Source organism: Mandrillus leucophaeus, unplaced genomic scaffold (genome assembly GCF_000951045.1).
Source record: "Mandrillus leucophaeus isolate KB7577 unplaced genomic scaffold, Mleu.le_1.0 Scaffold507, whole genome shotgun sequence".
In the NCBI taxonomy this organism is placed as follows: Eukaryota; Metazoa; Chordata; class Mammalia; order Primates; family Cercopithecidae; genus Mandrillus; species Mandrillus leucophaeus.
Genome location: NW_012105442.1, coordinates 170511 through 188308, shown reverse-complemented (window position 1 = coordinate 188308; position 17798 = coordinate 170511). Strand labels below are relative to the sequence as shown.

Sequence of the window (17798 nt, the reverse complement as noted above, 5' to 3'; positions counted from 1 at the left end):
GCTCACTGCAACCACTGCCTCTTGAGTTCAGGAGATTCTCTTGCTTCAGTTTCCTGAGTAGCTGGGACTACAGGCATGTGCCACCACAGGCTGGCTAATTTTTGTTTTTAGTATAGACGGGGTTTCACCATATTAGGCTGGTCTCAAACTCCCGACCTCAGGTGATCTGCCCACCTCAGCCTCCCAAAGTGCTGGGATTACAAGTGTGAGCCCCTGCGCCTGGCCGCAGCCAGTTTTTTGTACTTTTAGTAGAGATGGGGTTTCATTATGTTGCCCAGGCTGGTCTCAAACTCCTGATCTCAAGCCACCCGCCCACCTTGGCCTCCCAAAGTGCTGGGATTAGAGGTGTGAGCCACTGCCCCTGGCCTTTAATCCAATTTTAAACTAAGCATTGCTTTAAACTAAGCATTGCTTAAAACATTATTAAGATCCATTTTAAAGTAATTTACATAATGCAGTTCAAGTTTTCAAAGACGTTTTATTAAGGTCATACAATATACCCCAGAGCTGAAAGTATAACAACAAAAAAATGAAAAAGAGTTCACTCAATACCATCGCTGAAACATCTAAACAGCTTCCTCTTTCTGAGCTTTGTGGATCTTCAGATCTCCTGCCACATCGTGTTGACTTTCTGCATGGACACCTCCATCTCCTCCTCCTTGTCCCACACCTTCTGCTTCTGGGAGCAGAGCTCTGCCACCAGCTCACTGAGCTCCAACAAGTCCTGCCGGGCCAGCTTTTGCTGCTGATGGGCATCTTTGAGTTCTTTGGCCTGGGATTTCAATAACTCTGAGGCTTCAACCAATTGCTGGAAAAAAAAAATCACAATTATAGATGTTTTATGTTTGCTTAACAAAGGCCTGGAAGGTTTAGTCTTACACTATATTAAAGAGTTACAAGTGACAGCCAATGCTGGTTACACATTAAAGTCAAAGATTGGAGAAACCCCCTGCTTGGAAAAAGTCCTGTGCTCACCTCACCCCAGCCAGACATGCAATGGGAAGACCACCTGGGCTCAGGTGCCGAGCACCAACCCCACACCAAGCAAGACGCTGCAACTGCATGGAGTTGCTTCCAGCAGGACAGTTGGCTCTGGAACGCCAACCTCTGCCTGATGTCCTCTACACAAGTGCAAAGGTGAATAAAGCATTTGGGCACTCAATCTAGTTACTTAAACATAAGTGGAAACAGAAACACACACACACACACACACACACGCACACACACAAAGTACTTAAGATTTAAATCAGGTCAGGCACGGTGGGTCATGCTTGTAATCCCAGCACTTTGGGAGGCTTAGGAGAGAGGCTCACTTGAGCCAAGAGTTCAAGACCAGTGCCTGGGCAAAATGGTGAGACCTCATCTCTTAAAAAAAATAAAAAGGAAAGAAAGAAAAGAAAATTAAGAAGAAAAAGATTTAAATCCAAGTCTCCCTCGGGTGGAGAGCCATAGCTGGACTTACCGTGAGATCAGCTGCACTGACAGCCCAACCTTACCACTTGCTGCCCTGATGACCCTGACCTCCCTGCAGCCGATCTACTCAGCAATCTGGCTGTTTAGTCGCGGTCACACCTGCTGGACTAAGACTGGAAGTGAGGAGACGTGGAGCAAGCTGGCAGGGCAGCCCCGCCACGGGGAGGAAAGGCCTCCCCAGGCCTCTCTGCCCGGCTCAGGGTTACTGTGACTACGTTAAGCAATGAGACGCCACACAGCCCACGCTGCAGTCCCAGACAAGCCCTGCAGGGGAATGACACCACAGACGATCTTAAGAAGCAATTTGGGTTTAAAATCTGGCACGTTTTAGAGGACAGATCACAAACTATAGGTCCAAGGACTTAAGTGAATAAATGAATGTATTTTAGAAAACAGAACCTAATTGTGTTATTACTATACTGGCATTTGAACATAAAGTTTCACATATCTTACTAAACACCAAATGTATGCAGGAGTTATGGGGGAATTACCCACATTTTAACCAATGGTCTCTTTTGCAGCTCCCTGTCATCACAAAGACACCCCTTCTAAAAGCAGGGGGGCATGGTGGAGAGAGAAGGGGGAGTCATTGGTGTCAGGCACAGCGTGTCACTGCAGATATCACAGACATGGTTCCTCATCAAAATTGGCAGGGGTGGAGGAGTTGCTGCTTACTTTGTGGGGTTGAACTGGAGAAGACAGATGACTGTGAAATGAGTGCCTGCCGCAGGCAGGACGCTAGTAGGCAGCCATGACTGGGAGCCAAGCTCAGCCAGCTGACACGAGCTATGCAGCAACCAGCTGGACCCTAGAACCAGGCTTGGCCCTGGTGTCTGGCATGCAGCAGGGACAGCCCATGAGCAGGAGTCCCAAAGAGGTCTTTAAACATCTGTATGAACTCAACCTCACAAAACTCTGCAAAGGCTCGTAAGCCTTTCTCACCCAGAACCGAGTCACCTACCTTGTGCAGGTCCTCATTCTCCTGTCGCACCATGCTGCCTCTCTGGACCCACCAGCTGCTGCATAAAATCTTGGCAAAGTGTCCTTGTCCTCAAGTTGCCACTCAAGCCTGTTTGAATCTGAGCAAAAGAAGAAATCATTTGTGCTCCTTTCTGTGTTGTGACTATGTGTAAACTTTGTTAGCTGACTTACTGCAACGATTTAATAATTGACAAGTTTTTTTAGTACTGTATACTAAATAAAATACACAAGGTAGCAATACTTAGGGGCCAGAAATACTGTTTACTACAAGTCAGTTATGGAATCATAACTTACAGTGAAAATGGGCACATCCAAGACTCAATTTTTCTTTTGTCATTTACAGTCGAATAAATATTTTGTTGCTAATTTTCCACACTCTCTCTGGGAATATGTTACTTTTATGATCGGAAAAATAAATATTGCAGTCATGTGGCATATAATGATGTTTCGGACAACATCAGACAGCATATCTAACAGTGGTCCCATAAGATTATAATACCATATTTTTCTTGTAGCTTTTCTGTGTTTGGATACACAAATCCTTACTGTATAGGTCTGTAGCTGAGGGGCAATAGGCTGTACCATGTGGCCTAGGTGTGCAGTAGGCCGCTCCATCTAGGTTGGTCTAAGGACACTCTATGATGTTCTCACATCAACGAAATTGCCTGATGATTTCCGAGAACGTACCCAGCCTCTGAGGGACGCATGACTGTACTGAAGAGCACCGTGTGATACGGGCTACAGCTGAGTTCTGTGCGTGATGTGGCTGGAGCCCTGAGGAAGGGGAGAGCTGTGGACTGAACTGTGTTCCCCCCATTATTAGACACTGAAGCTCCAGCCCCCAATGTGACTGTATTTGGGGACAGGGCCTATAAGGAGATGGTGAAGATTATGTGAGGTCATAAGGGTGGGCCCTGATCCAATAGGATTTGTGTCCTTATAAGAGACCAGGGAGCTTGAGTGCTGCCTTCCTCCACTCTGTGGGAGGACATAGTGAGAAGGTAGCTGTGTGCAAGCCAGGACAAGAGGCCTCTGGGACTTTTAGCCTCCAGAACTGTGAGAAACTAAAACTCTGTTGTTTAAGCCACTCAGTCAATGGTTTTTTTTTTTAGGGCACCCGGAGCCAACTAAGATGGAAGGATTTACCCTCCTGGGGAGAAGAGGAGAGGGCTAGAGGCCTCCTTAAGTTTCCCTGGCTCTCCACAGAACTCCCTCCCTGTCCCTCCTCCTTGTACCAAAACATCCTTCTAAGTGCAGACCTGATCGCACTGTTCAGAGGTCCCCAAAGCCCACAGGAAAGTCTCAATTCCCGGACCTCATAAGTCCCATCCCACTGGGGGAACTCCCTCTCTCTTCTCTGCTCTCCTCTCAGGAGGGAAAGTTAAAGGCCTCCTTGACCACCCTCTAGGGAGATGCCATGATGGGGTGCTGAACCCTGGTGATGAGCTGGGGGAAAGCCAGCACGTCTCTTCTGGTGCCGTTCCCAGAACTGAATACATACTGTTAAGATGATCTTTAGGAATGGAAGAATCAAACTGGGAAGAATCACATGTCTGTAGTCCCAGCCTGCAAGGAAGGCTGAGGCAAGAGGATCACTTGAGTCCAGGGGTTTTGAGTCCTGCCTGGTCAACATGGTGAGAACCACTGTCCAAAAAATAAATGAATCAACAATAAATAAATAAATAAGGAAGAATCAGGTGACTGTTCCAGACTCCTTCGATATGAGTATTGTGTCCCCATTCTGCTCTTCCCAGGACAGGGCTGTGCCTTCCCCTTTCCCGGTGGCTGTAAACCCAGTCCTTCTCACTAAAGAAAAAAGAAAAGAAAAAGTGTTCAAAGCACTTTGAGTTACGCGAGGTGTGCAGAATGCATCAGGCCGAGAGAGACAGGAACGTGGGATTTCACATATTCAGTCAGTGTGTGACTTCAGGAGCACACTGCATACCCATGCGCCAGCGATTGTTTAAAGGCATTTTGTTCCTGATTAGCTTTATCTTCCTGCTACTGGAATTTGTGATACAAAAGACAATACAGAGCCAATAAACAGTTTATGTTATTTTAATATACATTCCTCTGGCCAGGCCAGCCAAGGTGGGAGGCTAGAGTTCAAGACCAGCCTCAGGCCAGGAGTTCAAGACCAGGCTGGGCAACACAGCAAGACTCCGTCTGGAGTTCAAGACCAGCCTTCAGGCCAGGAGTTCAAGACCAGGCTGGGCAACACAGCAAGACTCCGTCTGGAGTTCAAGACCAGCCTTCAGGCCAGGAGTTCAAGACCAGGCTGGGCAACACAGCAAGACTCCATCTCTATTTTTAAAATTCTTGGTAAACAATTTAGAAACTGCCCCTTCTTTTCCTTTAAAAACCCATTTGTAACTGCTGCTAATTAGAGTGTATATTAAGGCAACTTGCATCTCCAGGGTTGCAATTCTCAAACTTGGCCCAAATAAACTGTTTTTTGTTTTTTTTTTTGAGACGGAGTCTCCCTCTGTCACCCAGGCTGGAGTGCGGTGGCACAATCTCGGTTCAGTGCAACCTCCACCTCCCAGATTCAAGCGATTCTTGTGCCTCAGCCTCCCAAGTAGCTGGGATTACAGGAACCCACCAACATGCCCGGCTAATTTTATTATGTTTTTATTTTTTGTAGAAACGGGGGCAGGGTGGGTCTCACCACCTAGACCAGGCTGGTTGCAAACTCCTGACCTCAAGCAATCCTCCCGCGGAGGCCTCCCAAAGCACTGGAATTACAGGCCTAAGCCACTGCACCTGGCCCAACCTCTCCACCTATATTAATTTTACCTCTGCTTCTTCCTTTTTTATAATTTTTTGTTTGTTTGTTTGTTTGTTTTTTTGAGACGGAGGCTCGCCTAGGATGCAGTGCGATCTCAGCTCACTGCAACCTCTGCCTCCCGGGTTCACGCAATTCCCCTGCCTCAGCCTCGCGAGTAGCTGGGATTACAGGCACGCCCACCATGCCCGGCTAGTTTTTGTATTTTTAGTAGAGATGGGATTTCACCACGTTGGCCAGGCTGGTCTCGAACTCATGACCTCAGGTGATCTACCCGCCTCTGCCTCCTAAGTGATGGGATTACAGGCGTGAGCCACCGAGACCCACCCACTTTTTCCTTTCAGATCACAAAAGTGATCGAATCTCGCCACTTCCCGGGTGCCGGGTGGGAAGGTGGGGTGATTGCAGTGCTGCTGAGAGTTGGGTAGATGCCCGGAAGGCCTCTCAAAGGCGGCCCTGTTTGCAAAGATCTGAATAAGGCACCTCCAGAGGAGCCAGCCTGGGGCAACTGGGGAGGAGGCAGCGGCACAAGTTCGTGGTCAAGCCACTGTCAGGCTGAGAGCTTACTTACAAAGCAATGTTCCTCGACCCACAAAGGCGCAGTAGCTGCTCCAACCCAGCTCAGGGGACCCCCAGAAACGTCTCAGCCCATGCACTGCCCTCTGACCGCGCGACCTTCCCGCCGCTCCTGCATCCAATCAGAGGGCCCCCTCTGAGCCTGCTGCCTTCCCGCCAATCCTGCATCCAATCAGAGGGCGTCCCCACTACGTTTATTGAGCAACAGCCAATTGAAACTGGGATCGAAGCCTTGGCCCGCCTCCCCAGAGCTCTGGACCAATGGTGGCCTGGCACCAGCGGGCCAATCCCAGACAGCGTGCGGTGGGAGGCTGTAGTTGGACGTGTGCAGCTGCAGCGGCCGTTTCTGTCGGGTAGTAGCGTTGGACTGCAGCAGCGGCGGAGCTCAACATGGTAAGGCCTGGTCATTCCTGACCCGCAGACGTCCAGGCTGGAGGGTAGACGAAGTTGGCCTCTTGAGGTGGCTGGACGGAGGGATGCTGTTGCGGGTGCAGAGAGGAGGCCAGAGAAGGACGCGGGGCCCAGGGCGGGACACGGGGTCTTCTACTGGGTCTGCAGGCTCCAAGGCAGGGACGGCAGCTTTTGTTTTAGAGGAAGCTGCCGGCCTTGAGTCGGTGGACAGGGAGCATTGACGGTGTCCCGTCCCCCAGAGAGCAAACAGTGGTGTCACCTCCTGAAGACAAGAGGGCGCTGCTCCCGCTTTCCGGTCTCCAAACGTCTCAGTGCTACTGGAAACCACTGAGGAACCCCAGGAGCCTTAGCTGATGGAGGCTGGGGCTGTGGACATTGGTCAGATCAGGAATTAAAGCTCAGACGCTGCTAAAACATTGCCTCATTCACCTAAAAGCAACACGGTGGGTGGGCGCGGTGGCTCACGCCTGGAATCCCAGCACTTGGCGAGGTGGAGGCGGGGGATCCCCTGAGGTCAGGTTCTCCGCACCAGCCTGGCCAATATGGCGAAAACCCTTCTCTACTAAAAATACAAAAATTCCCAGGGTGGTGGCGTGGATCTGTGGTTCCAGCTACTCGGGAGGCTGAGGTGGGAGGGTCAGCTGAGCCCAGGACTGACTTCCAGGCTGCAGTGAGTCACGGTGGTGCCACTGCACTCCAGCTTGGGTGACAAGAGAGACACCCTGCCTCAAAAAAAAAAAAAAAAAAAGCAACCAACACATTCACATAAAGAACAGATTTGCAAGTCCCAAGTCTGAATAGCTATGGCCGTGGTCTGTCAAGTATTGTTTTTTTTTTTTTTGAGATGGCTCAACAGCTCTGTTGCCCAGGCTGGAGCACAGTTGCAGGATCACGGCTCACTGCAATCTTGAACCCCTGAGCTCCAGTGATCCTCCTGCCTCAGCCTCCTGAGTAGCTGGGACTACAGGTGTGTGCCACCACACCTGGCTAATGTTTAAATTTTTCGACTCGGTACGGTGGCTCATGCCTGTAATCCCAGCACTTTGGGAGGCTGAGGCGGGCATATCACAAGGTCAGGAGCTCAAGACTATCCTGGCTAACACGGTGAAACCCCGTCTCTACTAAAAATACAAAAAATTAGCTGGGCGTAGTGATCTGTAGTCCCAGCTACTTGGGAGGCTGAGGCAGGGGAATTGCTTGAACCCGGGAGGCAGAGGCTGCAGTGAGCTGAGATTGTGCCGCTGCACTCCAGCCTGGGTGACAGAGTGAGACTCTTGTTTCAAAAAAATAATAATAATTTTTTTTTTCATAGTTGTCCAGGCTGGTCTCAAACTGGTCCCAAGCGATCTCAGCTCAGCCTCCCAGAGTGCTGGAATTACAGGCATGAGCCACCACACCCGGCTTGGCAGGGTTTAAAGAAACCACCAAAGGACAGTGCAGTGTCCCAGCACCGATGACGTCTGGGAGCCATTACACTCCTAGGCTTCAAGGGGTGGAGGGGAGGGAGTGCTTACAAAAACTTGAGAGGGTAACTTTATGAAGAGGGCCACCTGTGAAAAGTGTGGCCTTGTTGGAGGGATTTGGATCACCCATGAAAGTTGAGCAGGAAGGGGCCAAGGGGAGAGTACCCTGATGCCTCCTCCAGCCTCCTGGTCTCCTGCTGCTGCCTGTCATTGAACAAACCAGCATGAAGCCAGAGGGCAAGATAGGCCTCTGACACTGTCCTCATGGGTCAGCCTCTGGGAGCAAAGAGCAGGTGGTGAATGATGGAGAGTAGATCTAGGGAGGGCAGAGAGAAGACACATACTGAACACCTGGGCTTGGACCACAGTGACCTGGGACCTACTCTCTATTTCTTCACCCAACCCAATTACCTTATCCTTTGATCAGGACATAATCAAAAACTGCTGTGTACTCTTCCGAGCATTACTGTGACTGGCTATAATGTGGGGTTGATTATTGGCATTGCATGGCTTCCAAGTTTTAAAATAATCTAATTTTTGTGTAGTGGCAAACATTAGGTTCTAGGGCTACCTCTGGAACTTAGCAGCTAGGATGGTTTAGAGCAAGTAAGTTTTCACAGGGATTAAGGGGTCAGTCACCTAACCCTCCTAGGAAATATCAATTGTGAAAGCACTAGATACTGAAGCACTATACAAATATTAAATTAGAATATTTTGCATGCCATATAGCTTCAAGTTGCCTTGAAATGAATGGGTCTACATTTATGTTCCGGTTCACAGCGCGAGTGTATCTCTATCCACGTGGGGCAGGCAGGTGTCCAGATCGGCAATGCCTGCTGGGAACTGTACTGCCTTGAACATGGAATTCAGCCCGATGGTCAGATGCCAAGTGATAAAACCATTGGTGGCGGGGACGACTCCTTCAACACGTTCTTCAGTGAGACTGGGGCTGGCAAGCACGTGCCCAGAGCAGTGTTTGTGGACCTGGAGCCCACTGTGGTTGGTAGGTGCTCGGGCCCTGGATGGCAGCTTTCCTGGGAGGGTGGGAGAGCATCATCGGTAAAGCCCCATGTGGGCTCCTTTGAATCCTCCTGCAGAAGGTATGAGATAGACAAGCATATGCCCATGGTGTTGTTAAGAGAGAAACTGAAAGGTTCATGATTAAAGTGTCTGTGAGACTCGGCTCCTCATTTAGGAAAACCTGACCTACAGGGAAAAGCTGCTTTGGCAGCAATAAGATGGGCTGTGGAGACATTCCCTCTGGCTGCCTCAGCCCTGCTCAAGTGGCTCTGCCTGCAGGGCACAGTGACATTGGTTCCATCCTAAATGCTGTGCACTCTCTTATGCTGGTGCACAAGAGTCTTGACCTGCATCTTAGGCATAGAAGGTTAAGTACAGCACAGTCATTTGCTTCCTCCAGATTAGCAGCCCAAGGTAGTTTCCAAGAAGAACTGCAAAGAGACAGCCCCTTTCAGTGGCCCCATATGAGATGACAGTGTCACCTGAAAGCCTGTGGGGCCCAGGCCACACAGGGTGCCCTGATGGGACTGCTGCAGAAGTCACATTGACCTGGTGACTTCCCAGTTTGTAAGAGTTTTAACTTACAGCTTTTGATGTAGCTACATGTAGGAAAGAATTATGTACCTGTACAATTACCTGTGTGTGGGTGTTACAGCTTATTTCCCTTCACTGGGAACTGGTAGTGCTGACATTTGTACTGCAAGCTGAGTTTAACTTCCTAGAGTCATAAATTGCAGTTTGATTATCACACATTTGCACTTTGGTTATCACACAGAGACATTTCCTACCAGACACTGCCACTGTTGAGCTACAACATGTAGGTCATGTACTTTGAACAGCATGTACTTTGTAGAAGTGAAGAGTCCTGGAATGTGTTCATCTTGGTGAGTACAGGCCTTAAAGATTCACAGTACATTCGGTGTCTTTTGTAGATGAAGTGCGCACAGGAACCTACAGGCAGCTCTTCCACCCAGAGCAGCTGATTACCGGGAAGGAAGATGCGGCCAATAATTACGCCAGAGGCCATTACACCATTGGCAAGGAGATTGTCGACCTGGTCCTGGACCGGATCCGCAAACTGGTAAGAAGAGAAGGCTTCCTGTGACCATTGTCCTGCACAGGAGGGTAGATCTTGGATTGTGAAGGGGAGGTCATTTTGTCAAAACTTAGACCAGCACTTTGGCCGGATCTGGTGACTCACGCCTGTAATCCCAACACTTTGGGAGACCAAGGTGGGCAGTCACCTGAAGTCAAGAGTTTGAGGCCAGCCTGGCCAACATGGTGAAACCCTATCTTTACTAAAAACACACAGATTAGTCAGGCATGGTGGTACCTGCCTGTAGTCCCAGTTACTCAGGAAACTGAGGCAGGAGAATGGCTTGAGCCCAGGAGACAGAGGTTGCACTGAGCCAAGCTCATGGCATTGTACTCCAGCCGGGGCAACAGAGTGAGACTCTATCTCAAAAAAAAAAAAAAAGAAAAAGAAAAAAAAAACTTAGACCAGCATCTTGAGTCCGATTGAGTCTGCAGTGGTGTTAGTCTGAAGCATGCATGGTGATTTGTCTGTAGATCTTTGTCTGCTTTTCTTTGCTTCAAAGTGTACTGCGTGTTTATTATGGATGATTTGAATCCATATCAAGTCTTCAGAGGCAAAGAGAAGTGGCCCTGGCTTAGTGGAGGTTGGTGGTGTGGCTTCCATGGGCATTGGCTCACGTTGTCTGGTTTCTCTCAGGCGGATCTGTGCACGGGACTGCAGGGCTTCCTCATCTTCCACAGCTTCGGGGGCGGCACTGGCTCTGGGTTTGCATCTCTGCTCATGGAGCGGCTCTCGGTGGACTACGGGAAGAAGTCCAAGCTAGAGTTTGCCATTTACCCAGCCCCCCAGGTCTCCACGGCCGTGGTGGAGCCCTACAACTCCATCCTGACCACCCACACGACCCTAGAACATTCTGACTGCGCCTTCATGGTCGACAATGAAGCCATCTATGACATATGTCGGCGCAACCTGGACATTGAGCGTCCCACGTACACCAACCTTAATCGTCTGATTGGGCAGATCGTGTCCTCCATCACAGCCTCTCTGCGATTTGATGGGGCCTTGAATGTGGACTTGACGGAATTCCAGACCAACCTAGTGCCGTATCCCCGCATCCACTTCCCCCTGGCCACCTATGCCCCAGTCATCTCAGCCGAGAAGGCCTACCATGAGCAGCTGTCCGTGGCCGAGATCACCAATGCCTGCTTCGAGCCAGCCAATCAGATGGTCAAGTGTGACCCTCGCCATGGCAAGTACATGGCCTGCTGCATGTTGTACAGGGGGGATGTGGTCCCGAAAGATGTCAACGCGGCCATCGCCACCATCAAGACCAAGCGCACCATCCAGTTTGTGGATTGGTGCCCAACTGGATTTAAGGTATGACTGGGTAGTGTGGAATTCTTGTATCTTTCAGCAAGCAACAGACACACAGAGTAATGCTGCCCCTGAAGGCCCGCATCCTTTGAGGAGACTACCCCCGTTCCATGGGCTAGGCGCATGGGCATAAATTAGTGAACCAGAGTGATAATTAATTCAGTGATGTCTTTTTTTTTCTTTTTTTGAGGTAGAGTCTAGCTTTGTGTCCCAGACTGGAGTGCAGTGGTGTGATTTGAGCTCATTGCAGTCTCCATCAGCTTCCCAAGTAGCTGGAATTACAGGCACCCACCACCACGCCTGGTTACTTTTTATGTTTTTAGTAGAAACAGGATTTTGCCATGTTGGCCAGGCTGGTCTTGAACTCCTGACCTCAGGTGATCCACCCACCTCGGCCACCCAAAGTGCTGGGGTTAGAGGCGTGAGCCACCGCGCCTGGCCCAGCAATGTCTTTTGAACTCTCTGAGTCATTACACTACATATCTGTGATGAGCTTGACTTACTTATTTTGTTGTTGTTGTTGAGAAGGCTGGAGTGCAGTGGTGTGATCTCGGCTCACTGCAACCTCTGCCTCCCAGGCTCAAGTGATTCTCTCACCTCAGCCTCCTGAGTAGCTGGGACCACAGGCATGCACCACCGCACCCAGCTAATTTTTGTGTATTTAGTAAAGGGATTTCACCATGTTGGCCAGACTGGTCTCAAATTCCTGGCCTTGAGTGATCTGATCGCCTTATCCCAAAATGCTGGGATTATGGGCATGAGCCACTGTGCTTGACCCTATTTATTTACTTTTTTGAGACAGAATCCCACTCTGTCAACCAGGTTGAAGTGCAGTGTGGTGATCACAGCTCTCCAATAAAAATACAAAAATTGGTTGGGCATGGTGACCCATGCCTTTAATCCAGCACTTTGGGAGGCCGAGGCAGGCGGATCACCTGAGGTCAGGAGTTTGACACCAGCCTGGCCAACAGGGCAAAACCCCATCTCTACTAAAAATACAAAAATCAGCCAAGTATGGTGGTGGGCACCTGTAATTCCAGCTACTCAGGAGGCTGAGGCAGGAGAATCACTGGAAACCAGGAGGTGGAGGTTGCAGTGAGAAGATACCACCTCACTGTACTCCAACATAGGTGATAGTACAAGACTCTGTCTCAAAAAAAAAAGAAAAAAAAGACAAGATCGTAAAAATTCTAGGCCTTACAGGTCACACGACCACTGTCATGCCTACCCCACTCTGCTGTTGGATAGCAAAATCAATCTACAAATGAAGGAGTGTGGTGGCTATGGTGGCTATGTTCAGACAAGAACTTACAAAATTAGGTGGCTAGTCCAGCAGCTGTGCTAACTCCTGAAGGAGAGGAAGAGATACTCACAGTAGGAAATCCCAGTCAGAGCTGACTGCAGTGGTCTCTCCCGACAGAGGTGGTGGGGGTCTAAGCCAGAGGCAGCAGGGAAGGCACAGCACAAGGACGCACAGGCTCAACAGAGAAATGCCACAAGATTTAGTAATCAACTACTGATAAAGCTGGAAGAGGACAGCAAGGTTACTTTTGTGTCAGTGGAAAGTGGGGACAGATTTTGTGTCTGAGGCAAACCCAGGCCAAAATTACTAGACTTCCCAGAAGAGAAATAAAGACATTGCTGGTTTTTTTGTTTTTTGTTTTTTTTTTGAGACGGAGTCTCTGTCACCCAGGTTGGAGTGCAGTGAAGCGATCTTGGTTCACTGCAAGCTCCTCCTCCTGGGTTCACGCCATTCTCCCACCTCAGCCTCCCGAGTAGCTGGGACTACAGGCACCCACCACCACGCCTGGCTAATTTTATTTTTGTATTTTTAGTAGAGATGGGGTTTCACCGTGTTAGCCAGTATGGTCTCGATCTCCTGACGTTGTGATCTGCCCACCTCAGCCTCCCAAAGTGTTGGGATTACAGGCATGATCCACCATGCCTGGCCTTTTATTTTTTATTTTTTTGGAGACAGGGTCTTGCTCTGTCACCCAGGCAGTGGTGAGATCTCAGCTCATTGGAACCTCTGCCCTCCAGGCTCAGGCGATCCTCCCACCTCAGCCTCCTGAGTATCTGGGGCCACAGGTGCATGAGATCATGCTCAGCTAATTTTTTGTATTTTTGGTAGAGACAGGGTCATGCCATGTTGCCCAGGCTGGTCTTGAACTCCTGAGTTCAAACAATGGATGATCTTGGCCTCCCAAAGAGCTGGGATAATGGGTGTGAGCCACTGTAACTGTTGCTGTTTTCATCACAAAAAAATCACTTTTTTAAATCAAACCCTTCATGAGACAGTGGAGTGGAGGATGTAGTGAAGCAGTTTATAGTAATGCCCGAGTTAAAGTAAATATGTACACCACCTACAGGATTCCCCAAAATGCCCATAAAAGTCCTACTAAGTTCAGCCTGCCTTTTCCACATGAATTCTACCACCTAAGAAAGGGGCACAGAAATCCTTTAGAAAATACTTTATTCTAAAAAAAATAAATAAATAAAAGCTGGGTGTGCTGCATCATGCCTGTAATCCTAGCACTTTGGGAGGCTGGGGCGGGTGGATCGATTGAGCCCAGGAGTTTGAGGCCAGCCTGGGAAACATATGTTGTCTGAAACTGTCACCCTGCCTGGCACAGAGAAGGGCTTAGTGACATTCGTGCAGTGAACTGAGAATTCTCCTGTTCACTTACAGGGTGTCTTCCGTTTGAGGAAAAGTAGCCACCATTTCTAGGTTTGATATAAGCTTCACAGACTGCTTTCTTCCCCTTCTCCGGCAGGTGGGCATTAACTACCAGCCCCCTACGGTGGTCCCTGGGGGAGACCTGGCCAAGGTGCAGCGGGCTGTGTGCATGCTGAGCAACACCACGGCCATCGCGGAGGCCTGGGCTCGCCTGGACCATAAGTTCGATCTCATGTATGCCAAGCGGGCCTTTGTGCACTGGTACGTGGGAGAAGGCATGGAGGAGGGGGAGTTCTCCGAGGCCCGTGAGGATCTGGCAGCTCTGGAGAAGGATTATGAAGAGGTGGGCGTGGATTCCGTGGAAGCTGAGGCTGAGGAAGGTGAAGAATACTGAGGGGAGGGTGTGGTGGGTTCTCCACTGCCACCCCCAGCATGGCTGCTTTCAAGTTCTTTGCAATTAAAGGTTCTGTATAAAACCAGTGCCTCTGTATGTCATGCTGCTTAGCTCTGTCTGCAAGAGCACGTGGGACCCCCAGAGCCTGCATGGACAGCGGTGGGGTGCCAGCCTGCCCTGCTTGCGTGGGGTTGGGTGCAGCGGGATGGTACATGCTTAAGGAGCTGCCACAGAAGTAACTTGACACAGAGAAAACTGTTTCTTCAAAGCCAAGTGTTCAGTGTATAGATTTCCTAAATTCTAGGAAAGCAGAGTCAGGGTTTTCAACTGAATTTGCAATTTTGAGGGCTTCTCTGTTGATGGGTGATGCTGGCTAAAAAGAAGAGCCTAGAAGTGGAGTGTTTAAATCTGAGGTCTGTGGATGGGGCTTGTCCATGAAATCCCTAAAGCTGTGGGTCAGATGTGTAAGGTCAGGACATTTTATAAGGGGGAAAAAGCGTTACTGTGTCTTGCACAGCATTCGTGACCCACAGAAGGTCACAACACACCCAGCCTTCCACAGAAACCTGGAAGACAGTATTTGCCCTCTGTGCACACACATGGCCACCCGGCCCCTGTTCCCTGACCGTCAATCAATGGTCTTGGTAGAAAACCTCCCACTTTCACTTCAAGTGAAGCTTTGCTGACGTCTTTATAAAAGACTTGCCAATCCAGATGCCTTTTCTCAGAACCCAAATCAGGGCCAGGAAGTTGACCCATGGTGAAGGGGCCTGGTTAATTCAGCTGTGGCATGACCAGGAATGGCACAAAAACCTCACTCTAAGTTAGTGCCTTAATATGATAAAAAAATGGTAGAGATTGTCTGACCTGGATGCTCTGCATCTCAGAAAGGTGTATCATCAACTGAAGGAGACAACATGTAGCCTTTGCTGGGGACAGTGGCGTGACAAGTCTCTGCCCGATCCGAGGTGCTGCTCCGTGTTAGGCTCTTCCCACGCTTGCCCCCCTTGGGCAGTCTGGTAGTGCTGGGCAGGTGGGGCATCCTCTGGCTGGATCCTTTGTGGCTGCTGCATTTCGCCAGGGCCAGCACTCCCCCGAGGGCAGCGCTGCCTGTGTTTCTCTCTGAGGAGGCACAAATCACAATTATTAGGAATGGGCGAGCCCCGTAACTGTAGCATCTACTGTACTCATGCTCCTTGAGCAACATTTGTGTCTACATATTTCCATCAAGGCCGCTTCAGCTAGAGGCCCTGCATCAGCCCTGAGTCCTGAGGCTTAGAACCAGTAAAGACAGGTCATGCTCCGGAAGCCCTTGGCAGTGTGCAGGGGATCCTTTAGGATGTATCCCAGGAGCAAAGCCATGCAAGGAGCACACTGCCATGGGAACGTTTTGAAAGGACACACATCACGGGTCCATTTAGGGGAAAGTAGGCACAGCCGGTCCACACCTGGCCTGGACCTGGTCTGCCCTGATGGTGCCAGCAGTGGCAGCAGCAGCAGGGGCTTGCCGCCTCATCCTCTAGGTGTGTTCATGCTGGACCGTACATCTGAGCTGCCCCAGTGACAGGCAGGAAGCACTGCAGTACCAAGTCCTGGAACTGGGTTTCTGATTCTGATTTTGGGAACTCTTACGTTGTTTCCTACCTACCGGAGAGTTCTGCAAATAGTGGTCAAGCTTCTTGCTCTTGGGTTTAGCTGCGGATACCACGACTGGGTTCCTGCCACAGTCTGAATGCTTGAGACTTTCCTTCTGACCGCCAGAGTCTCACTCAGATGAAGGCCACGGGTTCAGAATTTCTTTGATTTGTAATTTGCTTACTTTACTCTTTTGTGTGAAGATAGCCAAGAAAGATCTGCAGCCACACTTGGGCCAGAGCTTTACTTGAATATATTTCCCTGGGCTCAGGGTGTTGATAGCATTAGCAAGACCGAGTGAGGGGACCCACCAGGAGAAAAATGTGCCCGGGTAGCAGGCTTGCCTGTGGGGTCACAGCCCCCCATGTGGAGGGCCTTGGCCAGGACTCTCTTCTGCTGCAGGCTGGCAGGGTCAGTCCCGTGGGCTCTAACCAGGGCATGTGTCCCCTGCTTGATTCACAGTATTTGATCCCCCATTTCATCCCCCCAGCTTTTCCTTCGTCCTGACTGAGACAGTGCCTTGACCACCCTGTGACTTGGTTAGCTGCATGTTCCCCCTGCAGGCTCAAACCCTGACTGGGGTCTTGCATCTTCCAGACACTGAGGTCAAGGCTGCAGTAAGCCGTGATTGCACCACTGCACTCCAGCCAGGGCAACAGAGTGAGACCCTGTCTCAAAAAATATGTAGTTTGTTTATTTTAATTTTAATTTAATTTTGTTTTGTTTTCTTCATTGTTTTTGTTTTATTTTTCCTTAGTCTTCTGTCACACACACACAAAATGTACTTTGTTAAGAGACTGACTGACTTAACTGGCCCAAGTCTAAAGCAATGCTGCTTGGTATGCCATGTACCACACTGGAAGAATCCAAAGCTTCTCTTCTCATTGGCACCATCACACCAGGGTTCCTTTGGGCACAGGGCTGATCCCGTGGGTCTTAGCCAGGAGTGGCCTCCTCGGAGGGAGCTGGGCAGCAGGCAGTGCAGGACTAGAGCCGGGTGCTGGGCCTGCCTGCGGCCTCGCCGCACACGGTTTCAGGATCTGCATACCATCTTCCACGGCTGGTAGAGAGCATTTTCGGCAGCCTGGATGGTGTCCTCGTTGGCTGGAACCTCTGCTTCTTACAGGGGCACCTGGATCCTGTGGAGTACAGCATCGTGGAGTTTCTCAATCCTGGGTAGGGAGGTTTGTCACCTGAGAGAGGCTGGGTGCTTTCTCATGGTGATTCCACCTTTAAATCACTCTCTCGATTTCTTAAGAAACAATCAAAGCAAGATAATTTGCAGTTTATTTGCCCTGTTTTTGTTTGTTTGGTCAATTTAATGTTCAGTGGCCCAATGATGAAGTTGGTTTATAAGCTTCAGGCTGAAGACTGGAAGGTTGACTTTCCCATCTCCTTCCTGCCTGTAAGTAAACCACAGTGGTGAGAGTGGTGCTCGGGACAGTGGACCTTGCACAGCTCTGCGGTGACGGGCAGTCTCCTCCAGTCCTCCAAGGACAAATTGAGGGGTGATTTGCTCGGGGGATATGAGAGGGAAAGGACATGGGTATCGCATGGCTGCTACCCTTGCTGTCTGCAGCTTTTTATGAGATGGTAGGAGAAGTTCTAAGCAAAGATTCTTGTTCAGGCACTGCTCAGAGACAGGGCACTGCCCCCACAGGTTGGTTCTGTGTGCACGTCTTCCCCAGCAGCCTTCCCAAAGGCTGCTGTGTGGGGGGCACCAGGTATCAGGCACTACGTACCAGCACCTGCCCACGGCCTCGCTGCATCTCTCTGCAGGGTCCTCTGAAGGCGTCCATCCAGGAGCACGTCCTCCTCAACAGTCCCCTGTACCACAATGAGGTCCAGTTCCCCCTCACTGGGGGCTTTGGCCTGAACCTAGTCCTAAGTATCCTTTGGTGGCCCTGAGGTAGGGAGGCTGTGGGTGACTCAGCAACCCTGTGTGTTTACCCCTGACGCTGCTGTCAGATCTG

The 17798-nt window shown here is 50.1% G+C and overlaps 2 protein-coding genes and 1 pseudogene across 2 annotated transcripts; 2 read left to right on the top strand and 1 right to left on the bottom strand.

Annotated features, from left to right (window-relative positions):
• Positions 1 to 467: 467 nt before the first annotated feature.
• Positions 468 to 5920, bottom strand: LOC105551100. Its single transcript, XM_011996256.1, has 3 exons — positions 5811 to 5920; positions 2435 to 2552; positions 468 to 808 (listed from the first exon to the last, which is right to left on the bottom strand). The coding sequence occupies exons 2-3, from the start codon at positions 2465 to 2467 to the stop codon at positions 602 to 604; spliced, it is 240 nt and encodes a 79-aa protein (XP_011851646.1). The 5' UTR covers positions 2468 to 2552; positions 5811 to 5920; the 3' UTR covers positions 468 to 601.
• A 180-nt stretch (positions 5921 to 6100) lies between these two features.
• Positions 6101 to 14275, top strand: LOC105551099 (tubulin alpha-3 chain). The gene is made up of 5 exons (XM_011996255.1): positions 6101 to 6208; positions 8470 to 8692; positions 9642 to 9790; positions 10442 to 11122; positions 13894 to 14275. Exons 1-5 carry the CDS (start codon positions 6206 to 6208, stop codon positions 14188 to 14190), a joined length of 1353 nt encoding a protein of 450 aa, XP_011851645.1. The 5' UTR covers positions 6101 to 6205; the 3' UTR covers positions 14191 to 14275.
• Positions 14276 to 16891: 2616 nt separating this feature from the next.
• Positions 16892 to 17798, top strand: part of LOC105551113 — a 24927-nt pseudogene continuing 24020 nt past the window's right edge.

What these genes read in the sequence shown, in the direction of transcription:
- LOC105551099 (XM_011996255.1), top strand. An exon ending in CCTGGAGCCCACTGTGGTTG is followed by an intron (nt 8,693 to 9,641) that starts GTAGGTGCTCGG and finishes TGTCTTTTGTAG; the next exon opens with ATGAAGTGCGCACAGGAACC. An exon ending in GGTGCCCAACTGGATTTAAG is followed by an intron (nt 11,123 to 13,893) that starts GTATGACTGGGT and finishes CTTCTCCGGCAG; the next exon opens with GTGGGCATTAACTACCAGCC.
- LOC105551100 (XM_011996256.1), bottom strand. Translation starts at nt 2,467, where the DNA reads ATGGTGCGACAGGAGAATGAGGACCTGCACAAG. An exon ending in AGAATGAGGACCTGCACAAG is followed by an intron (nt 809 to 2,434) that starts GTAGGTGACTCG and finishes TTTTTTTTCCAG; the next exon opens with CAATTGGTTGAAGCCTCAGA.